The sequence below is a fragment of the Anoplopoma fimbria genome, chromosome 5, assembly GCF_027596085.1.
Source record: "Anoplopoma fimbria isolate UVic2021 breed Golden Eagle Sablefish chromosome 5, Afim_UVic_2022, whole genome shotgun sequence".
NCBI lineage: Eukaryota > Metazoa > Chordata > Actinopteri > Perciformes > Anoplopomatidae > Anoplopoma > Anoplopoma fimbria.
The window spans coordinates 7,070,751-7,084,749 of NC_072453.1; the positions used below are offsets into that span (position 1 = coordinate 7,070,751).

General features: G+C 43.0%; 1 protein-coding gene across 1 annotated transcript in view; it reads left to right on the plus strand.

Moving 5' to 3' along the window:
- capn15 (calpain 15) overlaps window positions 1–13,450 on the plus strand; it is a 37,715-nt gene extending 24,265 nt beyond the window's left edge. The window contains 8 exon segments of the mRNA XM_054599393.1: window positions 1,014–1,237; window positions 1,980–2,105; window positions 3,713–3,865; window positions 6,020–6,181; window positions 6,774–7,009; window positions 7,108–7,277; window positions 8,437–8,615; window positions 10,128–13,450. Of these exon segments, the coding sequence (XP_054455368.1) occupies window positions 1,014–1,237; window positions 1,980–2,105; window positions 3,713–3,865; window positions 6,020–6,181; window positions 6,774–7,009; window positions 7,108–7,277; window positions 8,437–8,615; window positions 10,128–10,305 (1,428 nt within the window). The 3' untranslated portion in view covers window positions 10,306–13,450.
- Window positions 13,451–13,999: the final 549 nt, after the last annotated feature.

The window sequence follows — 13,999 nt, forward strand, 5'->3', positions numbered from 1 at the left end:
AAGAAGATAGATGGAATAATTTATTAAGACATTTCTAACAGCTCCTCTTCTCTGCTTCAGACTCCATACTGCATTAGCCGCTGCTAGCATAACGAACTTAATCTGCAACCATTATGTAGACTATCGAGTTGCATTGTAGGTAAAGTAAGCGTCGGGTTTTGATAAGGAAGAAGACTGCAGGGAATGAGATAGACAGGTACGGTTCTGTTGCATGTTTTTGAACTGTCCATCATGAGTCCGACATTTTTTAAGAGGTGCAGTTTCATATTGGTGGAGTACTTTTTTTTTCCGGGCAGCAAGGTGTTCGACATATAGATCCTCTCTGATTCATCAGTAAGCAGGGCATTCATAAGTAGTCATAATCGCCTTGTTGATGGAGTTGCGACCTTACATCATTGTAGTATTAACCTCTTAATGTAAGTTCAAGCTAATTTAATAGCTTTTTATCACAAGCGTGTCTCAAAGGACACCACAGAGGAGGATTGTACCTGGAGGTCTAATTAAACAACAGTCAATTACAGGAGGAATGATAGTAATGCATTATGCAACAAATAAAGCACAGGGACACTAATCCAGGCACACACATGCTAGAGAAGCACACTGTAGAACCTATGGCACCTAATCTACATAATGTTGTTGAGACTGCCTGGCACCACCAACCTTAGATCTCAAAGAAGACAAGGAGAGAAAAGAAGGTAATAGAAGGTACATTGTGCAGGACAAGTGAATAAAGTCACCATGATGACTAAGCGTATAAGAAATGAGGGACAAAATGTTAAGAGAAAAGCTATATGTGATGATGATGATGAGAAAGAATATGAGAAGGCATAAATAAGACCTTTTTTATAGTGTATGTACATAAACCTTTAAACGTTTGAGTCATTGCCACAGGTTCAGGGCCAACACCTAAAAACGAGCAACACAAGCAAAGACAACATCCTGTAACCAGCGAGCTGCACTCACACACTGAGGCATGACTAAATACTTCCTACTCTTCTTTCCCATGGTTCCAGGCCCAGAGGAAGCAGCTATGGGTGGCGCTGATCGAGAAGGCCCTGGCCAAACTCCACGGCTCCTACTTTGCCCTGCAGGCAGGGCGTGCCATTGAGGGCCTGGCCACGCTGACGGGGGCCCCCTGTGACTCGCTGATGCTCCAGGTCAGCTCCACCAACCCTCGGGAGGAACCCATCGACACGGACCTCATCTGGGCCAAGATGCTCAGCTCCAAGGAGGCTGGGTAAGAGAGGGAGAGGAGGGGATTTTTTTGTGGAATGAGGGCATGAAGGGACATTGTTAGCTTGTTAGCTTTGCTTTTCACTTATAACTTCAATTCACCACTGTGTCCTGATAAATAACTGAAAACATTCATCTACAATAGATTTAAATATGAATTTACAGCAAGGACAAAATTATAAATAGCAAAACATCTCATTGGAAAATCAGCGGATCAACATCCTGAACTACAAACACTCAGGTGTTTCAAAAGGACAAATGAGTTGAATGCTAATTAGCGGCATGTGTTAGTAATAAAAGAGGTCTGGTAGTCAGCGCTTTGATATGTGAGCTTTCAAAGCAACATGAGACAGCTAGCAGAGCTCCAAAGGGGCCGAATCATCTGTGGGCAAGCCGCAGGTCCATCTGTCAGAAAACATGCAGGATTATTGAATATATCAAAGTGGAACAGCCTGGAAAATTATGACAGCATTGGTATACTTTAGTAAACGGAAACGATCTTTTGTCTTTAACTCTGTATTGCTGCCAATTCTGAGGCTTTCCTTATTAAATAAAGATTAAATAAGTAAGTAAATAATGAATTAACAAAATTAGCTATGCAAAAGCAGAAGAAGGTCAAAATGGGAAGGTTGAAGGTTTTTTTTAGACCTTTTAGTTATCTTTGTTACAGAAAATAGATGGAATAGAGACATTATTTGCAAACTTTATGCGTCCTGGTGATAGTTTTTTTATCTTATGTCTGTTAGATTTCTGATGGGGGCATCTTGTGGAGGGGGCAACATGAAGGTGGATGACGTTGTCTATGAGTCTCTGGGTCTGCGGCCTCGACACGCCTATTCCATCCTGGACGTACGAGATGTCCAGGGTTACAGGTACGAAGCCATGTGAACTAGAGGGATTATCTGTCTCTCTCTCTCTCTCTCTCTGTGAGTTCTTCTAGTTCTTTCCATCCTGGTTACTTGGTGTTTTCTTTGTGCACCTATCTATCTGCTCCCTACATGTTTTTCTACTTTGTAACAGTAAATATAGTAGACTTTTAAAGGAAACATAAAATGTAATGAAACAAACAAAATTAGCACCTGTATTTGCCACATATGGCCTTAAAGAATACAGTTTGTTCACTGAAACAAATTTAACAGGGTCACCTTAGTTGCATGGGAGGACATGAAAGTCCTATTCATTTTCTCTACGGGCAGTGTTCCACGGCTTGCATAGTAATGAAATTCTCTCAAGTTAGTCATCAGTGCAAAAGATTAACAACTACGCTAGAAAATATCATGCTTTTTGATTCACAAAGTCGAAGGTACAACATATAACACCTTAAGGTGAGAAATAAACTAAGACTCCCACAATACATTTGAATTAATTCAATTCATTTTTTATTTTGGAAGAATTCAGCCACTAAGGGACTCCTGATCTGTTCACAACAGCGACGACAAGAAATTTGAATTCCCTCTTGCTTCTCTCTAAAGCCGGCTGAGGCCCATGGGTATTGTGGTATTTAAAAGCTCGCCATTATAAAATAATGTGGGAAAAGAAAGCCTGATTTCTCAGAAACAACATTTAAATATTAATACTGGAGGCCATAACATAAACCTATTGAATCATAACATTATCCGCAGTGTGCTGTGTGTCTCCGTTAACTAATGTTGAGGACATCATAAAGAGCAATGTTTGAAATGGGACTCTCAATCAATCTTCCTTTTTCCTTCGTCATCTCTCATTTATGACTGTAGTAAATTTCATAGTGGAAAACAATGAATCATACAGTATGTTGGGATGGACTTGCAGGTTATATTTGATGTCTTAAATATTTGGTTCACTCATTAAACAGGAATATATTCATAAATAAGTATTCTAGGTTTAGCATTGATAGAATAGACGCATGGTATTGGAGGTACTTGAATGATTCATAGGTAAATGGGCTAAAGGCTTGATGCCAATAGATAACAGGTGCACACCAGTTCAGTCTAATCAGCACTGTGAGTCAACACAACGGAGGCCTCCTCTGTCCTACCTGTGAGAGGAGGTTGAGAGTAGCCGTAAATCTCAGATGTAATTTGCTCAAGAGTCCCACACAGGCACTTTAATTTACTACCATAAAGCAATCTGAGTGGAAGATTGGGCCACAGCCCTTGATCGAAAACGAGTCGGAGTCCTCCTGCTCGGAGCCAGAGGAGATGAAAAGCAGCTTGGAAACAGCCGTTCATCTGCACCGGAAAGAGGGGGACTCTCCAATATGGTTGTCCATTACACCTCCTAAGTTTCTCACTGTAGGGAGGAGGCAGTAAAATGAAATGGGTTGTTAAAAAGTAGGCAATGATCCATAAGAGGAGCATAGACGGAGATACTGCGTTGACTGAAAGCTGTTGTCGCTTTAAATGGTTCCTGCAATTGCCTCTCCCTCTCCCTCTCCCTCTCCATTCATCGATTCATCCTCTTCCGCCTCCCTAACACGCACTCTTTGGCCACGCTTCAGGTTGCTGCGGCTGCGTAACCCGTGGGGTCGCTTCTCGTGGAACGGCAGCTGGTCGGACGAGTGGACAGAATGGCCGCAGCATCTGCGCCATGAGCTGATGGCTCACGGCAGCAGTGAGGGCGTCTTCTGGATGGAGTACAGCGACTTTATAAAGTAAGAGCCATGTTTACGAAGAGATTCTGTTTACTATTTTAGCGGTAATTGTGTACATCTCATCTCTTTGTTTACCAGGACAGATGCAACCAAAATGCTAAAATCTTTAATCCACAAGTGCCTCATCAGTAGATGGGGATCATCTCATAAAGTAGCTCACCTTTTCAGACTTCTTATTCAACTATTCACTCATTCCCAGTTGACCTTTGCTCCCCCTAGTGGCCACCAGGAGGCACGGCAGCATCTAAAGTCGACACTGAACCGTAATATTTTGGCAACATCTCTGACGATACGTCATCACCATTGTTGTCCTTCGTCTTAAACCCCTGTGCCCACATGAAGGATGCACAGATTTGATTTCTGCTAGTTCATTTGATCCATGGTGGCTGTGGCTGCTGACGCAGGAAGACCACACTTCTTGTGTTTATTCCAAACACACCACTGTTACAAATGTAAAATGCATAAACACCTGTTGGGATTTATCCCAGGAAAGATCTACCCAGCACCAGCTGTTGAGCAAATGTCAAAGCTTTTTTTAACTTAACACAGGTGAAATAACTCTTTAAAATGCCCTTTAATTGTGCCATGATGGACGCACGTAATGTGCTCAAAGTGATGGATGGATCAGTAATCTCATGCCTTTGTGGATTTTTGCTGACCATCTGGTATTGACACCAAACGGAATGACGGCGTTGTTGTTGTTTTTTTTTAAATCACATTGTGTTTGTTTGTGCATCACACACTGGTTCCCACGCACATCATGGTGGTATTATGGTATTGTGTGTGTTTTATTTGTGGTTGCTTTGGTTGCCAGGAGATTTGGCAGACAGAGGCTTAGACTTGTAACGGCTGTGAGCGTGTTTTGTCACATTAGATTAATCCTGTCATTCAATCACACAGAGCTTCAAGTGTTGACTGGTGTTTTTCTAGCGACGTGTTTTTTTTGTCATGTTTTTGTCAATGCATGTCACTTGCCGGTGACCTTGTGGAGGTCGGTAAACACTGTTGCCTGTAACAGCTTGATTGAAAAGTAATCTGAAACACAAAAGGGAGCTGTTGCCTTTGATTGCCCCGAAATCATAACTGACTGAACCGTAATGTCAGAAAAAATAACCGTACTGAATCACAGCCAAGAAATCAAAATAAAGCTTGAAGAGAATACCTGTGACCTGCCAACGAGAACTTTTCACCAATTTTGTTTATATAACCTGATTTTACACCTACAAAAATTTCCCCCCCTTGTGTACCGGACTGCACTTCCTGAGAAAATGTTTTCCCTCACCGTCAGCAAACCATCTGATCTATGACCGTTGTTACAAAAATCCAGCCAGATGGTAGGCTCGCCTTGAGATAAATGATGTGTGTATCGGGCTCTTATTCATGTCCCTCGTGTCTAACAAAATAAGAGTTGCATGAGGTCCAGAGGGATCAATGTGGCTGTCCCCCTGAACGACTCAAACCTGAAAAATGTGTGCGGCCCAGACCAGAATCCCATCTGTCTTCTGACAGTTTATTATTTTCTCTGACGGACAAACAATCTCTCCGCTTTGTACTGAATGACAAAAATACAGCGTGCGTCTGCCTAGACTTTTGTCAGTCTGGAAATAGCAAAAAGTGGTCAGATTGTTGTCTAGGCCCTTATTTTGAAAATGTAACTCAAGTGGACAAATAGGTTGATGGTGCTGATGTTGATTATTAAAAACATTTCAGAATGAATAAACTGCTAAAAAACAAGACATATTTATATCTAGTCATCAAAGATTCAGCTTGTCCCTTTTTCTCTTCTTCCCGAATTGTCAGGAAGTCAAAAGTAAGATGTAAGACAGTTGTCAGTGCGAGGTTAGGAAGAGATGAAACAATGAAAAACAGACTGAAAGCGAAGGAGGAGAACGTCCCTCGGGTGCTCCGTCTTTGAAACAGAAGGTCTGATGTGTTAGCAAGGTAAATGGTGTTTGTACAGCGGCACCCTCAGAGGCTATGCTAATGTTAAAAGAGAGTTCATTGTGATGCGTACAAATAGACTCAGCTCATAACGGGGGGGCGGAGCAGCCGGTCAAACTGTTGGCGTCTCACAAGAGCAGGGTCCTTACGCAACGCTTCTCTGTCGATGCTGGGTATACTGTTGTACTAAAGAAAGGCTCTATCCTCCCACAGGTACTTTGACTCGGTGGACATCTGTAAGATCCACTCAGACTGGCAGGAGGTGAGGCTACAGGGCTGCTTTCCAAGCAAAGCCAGTGGGCCGGTCACCGTCACGGCCCTCACCGTGCTGGAGAGGACGGCGCTGGAGTTTGCTCTGTTCCAGGAGGGAAGCAGGTAAATGGGACGGACAATCTAAGAAGAACACTCAGATCCTCCACAGCTGCTTTTCTAGCTCCTCAAAAACCCCCTCGAAAAAAGGAAAATTAGAGATGCAGCTTTTGTCACGTATGCTCCCAAACTGTGGAACAACCAACCCAAAAACAATAGAGAGGCAGCCTCTGTTGACAATTTCAAACATCATCTAATAACATATCTATTTCGCCAAGCCTTTCTTTCATAACAGCACTTTATGATGATATTTTATGTACTTAAACACTTTAATGTCTTTAATGTCTATACATTTTTTATTCATTTATTTAATTATATGTTTTCCAGTTTTATTCATATGTTGACATTTTTGGATTGCACTAAAAATGTAAGAGCAAAAAGCATGCTCTGCACAAGCAAGTTATTCTGTTAGTATTTTTCAATTTTTTCAATCTACAGCACTTTGAGCTACATAGTCTGTATGAAATGTGCTATATAAATAAAGATTATTATTATGATATTATTATCAATCATGTTTTAGTCCATCCTCCCCTTCTTTTTTTTTTTTCCTCCATCCCCACCTTTGTTTTTGCGTTAACCCCTCCGTCCCCTTTTGCAGGCGTTCAGACACAGCCGACAGCCACCTGCTGGACCTGTGCATCATGGTGTTTCGCGCCTCTTTCGGCAGCGGCAACAAGCTGATCCTGGGCCGCCTGCTGGCCCACAGCAAGCGGGCGGTGAAGAAGTTCGTCGGCTGCGATGTGATGCTGGAGCCGGGGGAGTACGCCGTCGTCTGCTGCGCCTTCAACCACTGGCAGATGAACGTCAGCGGGTCGGGAGGGCCGCCCACACCCAGTAGGTGTACAGGCATGAATGTGCACGAGCAGTGCTTTTGTTGCTCATGGATGTTCGGTTCATCCTGACCCGTAACCCTGTTTATCTCTGTCTTGCAGTCTCCAGTCCCACCAGTGGGGCAGCGCGGCGTCCCAGCCAAGATTTCCCCGGCTACATCCTCGCTATCTACAGCTCTAGACAGGTGATGGTGGAGCAGGTGGAGGCGATGGCAACCACGCTGGCCGACGCCATCATCCTCCTCACGGAAAACAAAGGCGAAAGACACGAGGTGAGACACGTGTACACACTCGCCTGAGAACGAGAGACTAACTTGTCTCAGTCCCCCGTATCTCTGTCTCACACACACACACACACACACACACACACACACACACACACACACACACACACACACACACACACACACACACACACTGTTTGACTATAATGCTTGTGAAGCTAGAGAACTCTTGCAACTCTGTAAGCCACTTTTGAGATAACACTTTAGATTTCCATAGCAGAGTCCCGAATCCTATCCTTTCTTGACACATGCAAGTATGTGTGCATTATCTCTCTCTCTCTCTCACACACACACACACACACACACACACACACACACACACACACACACACACACACACACGCACAGAAATGCACGCACACAGCCCCTCACACCCAAGGAAGTAAATTATTCTGGCTCTCCTGAACAGCGCTTTCCTGAGAGTGCTGTCACATTGGCTGGTATTTCAGAGGATGACAGAGCTTTTTAAACACTTGAGATCATCTTTGTTAAATCATTCAGCACTCGAGCTCTCCAGGAATTCGCCGCTCACAGTGGGTGGGCCAAGCACTCGCGGGTGCATGACAGCCACTACACCAACAGTAGTGTTTAAACAATATGGTTAAAAAAAGATACTTGATTTTTTTTGAGGGGTTGGGGGTATTAATAAGTAAGCTGTATATTTATATTATGAGCACATACACGTGTTGGTTACAGATATTACAGATATTGGGTGCAGTGGGGTGACTGGATGCTGTTACTGGTCCATTAGACAGCAGCTAAATGACAGCAGCTGAAGCGGTTTAGCTGCACTTGTATTAGCACAATTACATGCCCCGAAAGAGAGATCAGCAGCCACTGCATGAGAGAGGAAAGTCATCTCACCCTTATGGAAATGTGCTATTGTGAATGCAGTTTTTTAAAGCATTTTTAACACAATAGTGATGTACCTTTCCGATACAGCAACATAATGCAGATTCTTTTCCAGACATGGGCCCATCAAAAGACTTGAAGGCTTCTCGTTTTAAGAGTCATGCAAGCATAAATCAAGCAGTCTCTCTGCTGCCTCAATAGTAAAGAATGCATAGCAGGTGCAAGATATGTTGTTTTGGGGGAAAAACATCATCTTGCTGACATTTCTGCGTGTTTTTTTTATGTGTGCTCTCAGGGCCGCGAGGGCATGACGTGCTACTACCTGACCCACGGCTGGGCCGGCCTCATCGTGGTGGTGGAGAACCGCCACCCCAAATACTACCTCCACGTCTCCTGCGATTGCACCGACAGCTTCAATGTGGTGTCCACGCGCGGCAGCCTCAAGACCATAGACAGCGTGCCGCCTCTGCACAGGTACACACATATATCTTGATTCTTTCTTCCTCACATACTTTTTTTATTAAGCTATATTTCACCTAGTAAAGAAAAAAAAAAACTGAACAGATTGCAAATGAAGAGATGAAATGCTTTGGGAACATTTGGTTCAGGTGCAACAAACATGCAGACGATTATATCCGTACACGCATCCACACTTCTTTAAACGCCGGTGATCCCAGAGGATTAGCGCTCTGTGTTTCTTAATCCACCTTAGGCTGGTCTCAGCACAGTTAGAGCTGCCTTTTGTTTTTCTGTTGGTCCTCATTGTTCTCTTCCCATTATAGCTAATGATTTAAAGACCTAAAAAATATTGTATGCTCATAGTACCTTATGAAATGCAGCATTGTTTACACATTATTAGGTTTATCTGAATTAAGGTTCTTTTGACATCTACTGTATGGATGTTTAAGGCATACAGATACCTTTCAGCACACATTAATGTAAATTTATGACTTTATCACCTCGGAGTTATGTCCCACACATTATGGGAAACTGTAAAAAGTCACCATGCATGAGGGCCGTGTCTTTTAATGTCATTTTCTCTCATCTAACGATGACGATTTGTTGAGAATACTCTGCTGCAATAGTCTTATTTTTTTAATTCTTACTCACTTGCTATTATACAATCAGTTCATCGGCTAAAACATAAAGCAGCTTGGTAACCATATTAAGAATTATCTCCGGGATGTTAAGACTGTGGAAGTGTGAATAACTGTCGCCCTGTTACTTCATCTTGTTCTCTAAATAGACTGAAACAGAAAAACTCTAGATTGCTGACTTAGCAACTTGTCTTCCTACACTCATAGCTTTAACTTTGCTGATTAGCTAATAAACAGTTCCAAGATCAGTGGCATACTTAGTGACTGTAAAATAATTATCGGCCCAAAATAATATTTTTGTTAGAAGGAGAGAAGTCAGACTTTTTTGGGAAAGCAGTGATTTTATTTTTCTCATCCTGGATTTATAGTTTATTTCAGTCTTCCCTTGTGAGATTTAAAAATAAATAAATAAAATGGTTACATCAAAAAGATCAAAACTTTATATATTTATTTTGATTGATTGGAATACGGAGCGGTGTGAAAGTGTTGGTGGGCTCTAGTTCATCAGCAGCTGCAGACCTGTTGTCTGTTTCTGATTCACCCTTTAGTTAACTGAAATAACTGTTTATTCAGCTTTATATTGTTCAATAAATATATTATTTTAATATATTAAAAAGGGGGCGGGGGGTGAAGAAAGTATTAATTACGCTAGGGAGGGTCTTGATTTAAAAAAAATGAAATATAGGATTTAGCCCTCCTCCTCAGACAAGTCATTTATATACAGTCCCTTACTTCACTTCCCCATACACAATGCACAACATGAAAATACCACATTTGTATTCAGAATGGTCACCGTGTGCTTTTTTCTTGCTTAACTGAAGCTAGAGAGGCCTCGAACTGGATCTGCTCCATGCATTTATTCCCCATCGCTCTCTGTCTCCCCCTGCAGGCAGGTGCTGGTGGTGCTTTCACAGCTGGAAGGAAACGCCGGCTTCTCCATCACCCACCGCCTGGCCCACCGCAAAGCAGCCCAGGCGTCCCTGGGAGACTGGACCCCCACCAAGGCCACCCACAGCCCCCAGCTCACTCCGGACATCGATGGGCTGCACCGACCCCGGCCGCTATGACCACCGCCCACGATCTCACACATACACACATGGACAAATATCCAATGAACTGTCAGACCACTGGAAAACCAGGCAAGGGAGGTCGAGTGGTGTGTGCAGCCCCAACACACACACACACACACACACACACACACCTGAATGTAAAGCATAAACGGGCTGCATTTATCTGCTGTCCTCCTAATGCACCATAAATGCTTTCATCCGGTCTCCACCCGCGCTCTCTCCCTTTGCCAAATGGATGTGCCATGTCAGGATGAAATGAGGGAACAGGCCACATGGAGTGACCTGTACTTACTCGCAAAACAATTTTTTTCACCCAGGCACCTAACGGGATCCAGCTCAGACTACTTAGAAAAAGTTCTGGATGTATTCTGGTACGAGCGCTGTACGTGGGGAAGGGATGTCGTCCCTGAGTTACGTATACTTGAAGACGACCCTGCTTTCTTCACAGAGAAGAGAAGGGGTGGAGTGCCGTAACTACTGAGCCAATTTGCCGGCCCACAAACTTTGAGCCAATCACCTGCAGCGATCAGACACTTGTCCCTGTGACAGTGAACAAAGCGGGAGACTTCAGGGGGAGTTTTATCTCTCCCAGCCCTCAGTACGGTACTTAATGAGCCAAAACCCATATTCTCGTTTAACTCATAGTCAAACGTGTTTTTTTTATTCCAGACAATACACGTCGGTCTTACTTGTTTTGTACACGGCCCTTGTTAACGTCTTGTCCATATTTGTGTTTTCTTTTGAGGTCGTAGAAAAGCCATCTTTCGTACAGTACTGTCTGTCCCCACTCTCCATCACCTCTGCATTGCTGTCTAGCTCTCTCTCTCTCTATAGCTCAGGACCAAACCCATGATTTATAGTGTAAGTTAGAGTCGAGAGAAACCCTCACGCTGATGAAGCAGATGTACGGTGCTCAGTTAGCTGGAACATCATCTTCCTGTAAACACTTCCCAGCCAAGCCGTGCTGGAGAGAGAATTTACCTTGTGAAATACTAACACATAATAGAATTCCCTTCCTGGTGATTCAATGGACCAACATACAAATTGGCCTTTTTTTCCCTTCAGAGAAACAACCGCTGTAGCTCCTTTTTTTTTCCCCTGTCGGTCGCATACTTTAATTCATTTTCACTCAGCCTCAGTTCTGGGGTCGAAACACTGGCGGCGAGTCATTACATGACCATCTTTGTAGTTCACCCCTCGGGGCACCCTGGCTTTTCTCGTCCAGATTGGCAGTCAGTTTTTATCTTCACACATAAATTCACACTTTGGGAGCAACTCTCTCGTTACACAGAGTGAATTAACGCTGCTTCTTGCACTCTCCGATTGTGTCACCCCAAAACTTATGTCTGATCTTTTCTTGGTACCGAAGGTCAGCGAGTAATTGTCCATTTCTCACACTTTTGCCAGTATTTTGATTAACACTTTAGTTTACTAAGGGAGTACCAGAGGAGCTAGTGGCTGTTTGAACAGTCAGTTTGCCAACTGGGAGCTCTTACGCCGAGCTGCAGAGTTTACTTTGGGAGGTCAGGGACCGTTTTTGTTTGCTTGGGTGCAGCATGAGCATCTGGGCCGACCCTCCCACAAGGATACACCGACCGCACATTAGCGACAGCACACGGCGCTCGTGTAATAGCAAATTAGCATTTTGTCAGTCTGCCTGCACACATAACAGGAGAGTAAAGGGACCCCTGAGACATGTTGGGACACAGAAAATAGTTAAGTTTTCATCTGCGTCCTTTCAAAGGATGGGGCCTAAAGTGGGGCCCTAAAGTAGGTCCCCACTTTAGGGCCCCAGATGTTTTTTTGTTCCAATTTCTCCAGTGTCAAAGCCATTACTCCTACTTCACTTAGGATCTTTCTGTCCTCACCATGGCAACATAGATGTTTCATCAGAGAGAGGGCGGTACTATAGTAACGGGATGGAGTGGGAGACTTTATTTCAAGTCAAAGTTGATGTATTGTGTGGTGAGATAGTGGGGGGGAAAAAACTTGAAAAGCTGATAAGCAAAATCGCTGGAGCATTCATGCAATGATTGATTGTTGGCGAGAGAAAATTGCTATTCTTTTTTTTATGTAAACATTAAAGTTCCCACATGAGATGATTCAGTCGAAGACTTAAGCTCGGCTGCCTTGAGTTGAGAAAGCGCTGACACATGCATCATCTCATGAGCAGTTTGAAATGGTAAACGGCAACGCTGCGTCCCGTGCGCTTGCAGTCTTACTTCTGCACAACCACGACTGATAGGCTGTACTCCACTACATCTCCAGGACAGCTCGTGAGAATGACAAAAAAAACTACCACAGCCGTGTAATGTGTCTTTGATGAAACCCGAAGCCGAGGCTGCTGTAAATATGTTTTTTCCAAAGAAACATAATGTGTAATGATGTCTGTCGAGTGTGCGTGATCACAGGCAAGCAGCTGTGACCTTTAATTTATTTGTATAAGTGATTTGCAGGGCCTGTTGTCAAATTAATGTCACTGAATACTGGACTGATCTATGGCAGATGAAGGAACGTGAGAATGTTATGGCTCTAGTTTTTGAGCCAAGAGGGATTAGCTTGACAAGAAGTGAAACTGCACTGAAACACCTGCAATGACGAGGCACCTCAAAATTCAGTGTCACAGCTGGATTACTTAACATTTACATGCGATTGATTGTTTTATACGATGTGTTTTTTTGTTTTTTTTTGTTGTCATAATTGTCATTTTGGCTCTTGCTGGTGTCCTTGGAAACCTACTCCTCTTCTGTGAAGTTGTGGTGGTGACTCTTCTGTGCGTTGGAGGCGCCCCCTGCTGCCGAAAAAGGCTGCAGCCAGAGGAAAGCTGGTCGTTCACAGACCAGCCGACACAGCGCCTTTTTCTCTCCTCCCCTCTGTCTGGTTCCCTACTTGTAAATTGTACAGACTGCAAACTAAAGCCACAGATACGATAGAAATGGGGAAAAAAATTAACTGAACCTTTTAAAGTTGTAAAAAAAAAAAACATGAAAGTATGATAGAAACAGAAAAAATTTAACCTAATGCTGAAAATATTGAACTCTGATGAATGTGATATATATATTTTATTGATCTTTTCTGGGATGGGAATATGAGTATATGTGTACAAACATATGTATGTTTAATTTTCAATCTCAGGTTCCGATGGACCAAATAAATTTTTTTAAATTAATGCAACATTTGTCATTATTACCAACACAGTGATTTTTCCACATGCAAATTTCCATTTACCATACATAAACAAAAGCTTTTACAGTTTGTGACTCGTGGGAAACAATCTGACAGAATCATGAACTGTCAGAGCAGAAATTTGTTTTGATTTGGTCTCCGTTCAGGCTTTTGTTTTTGATGAATATTAAGAGGAAGTCAGAGCTTTCAAGTTGTAAATATTGAGGTGGAAAAACAGTCTGATGAAAGGCTAATGTGTTTACGTATAAAATATGTGTTTTCACTTACATGTGGACTTGTTTACAGCACTATTATTTATCCAGAAATCCACTTTCTGGTGTGTTTATCATTGGTTCCTGTTTGCTCTTCATTCCCTGCCCTGTGGTGCTCCTCTTCTCATCTTTAGACTCCCTCCTCCCAGCAGACTTGAGTGTGCTTTTGGCTAATTTTCTTCTTTTTTTTTTAGCTGAATACATATCTCTGGTATCTTGTGTTTATGTGTCCTCTACCCCTTTCAGTCTCCACC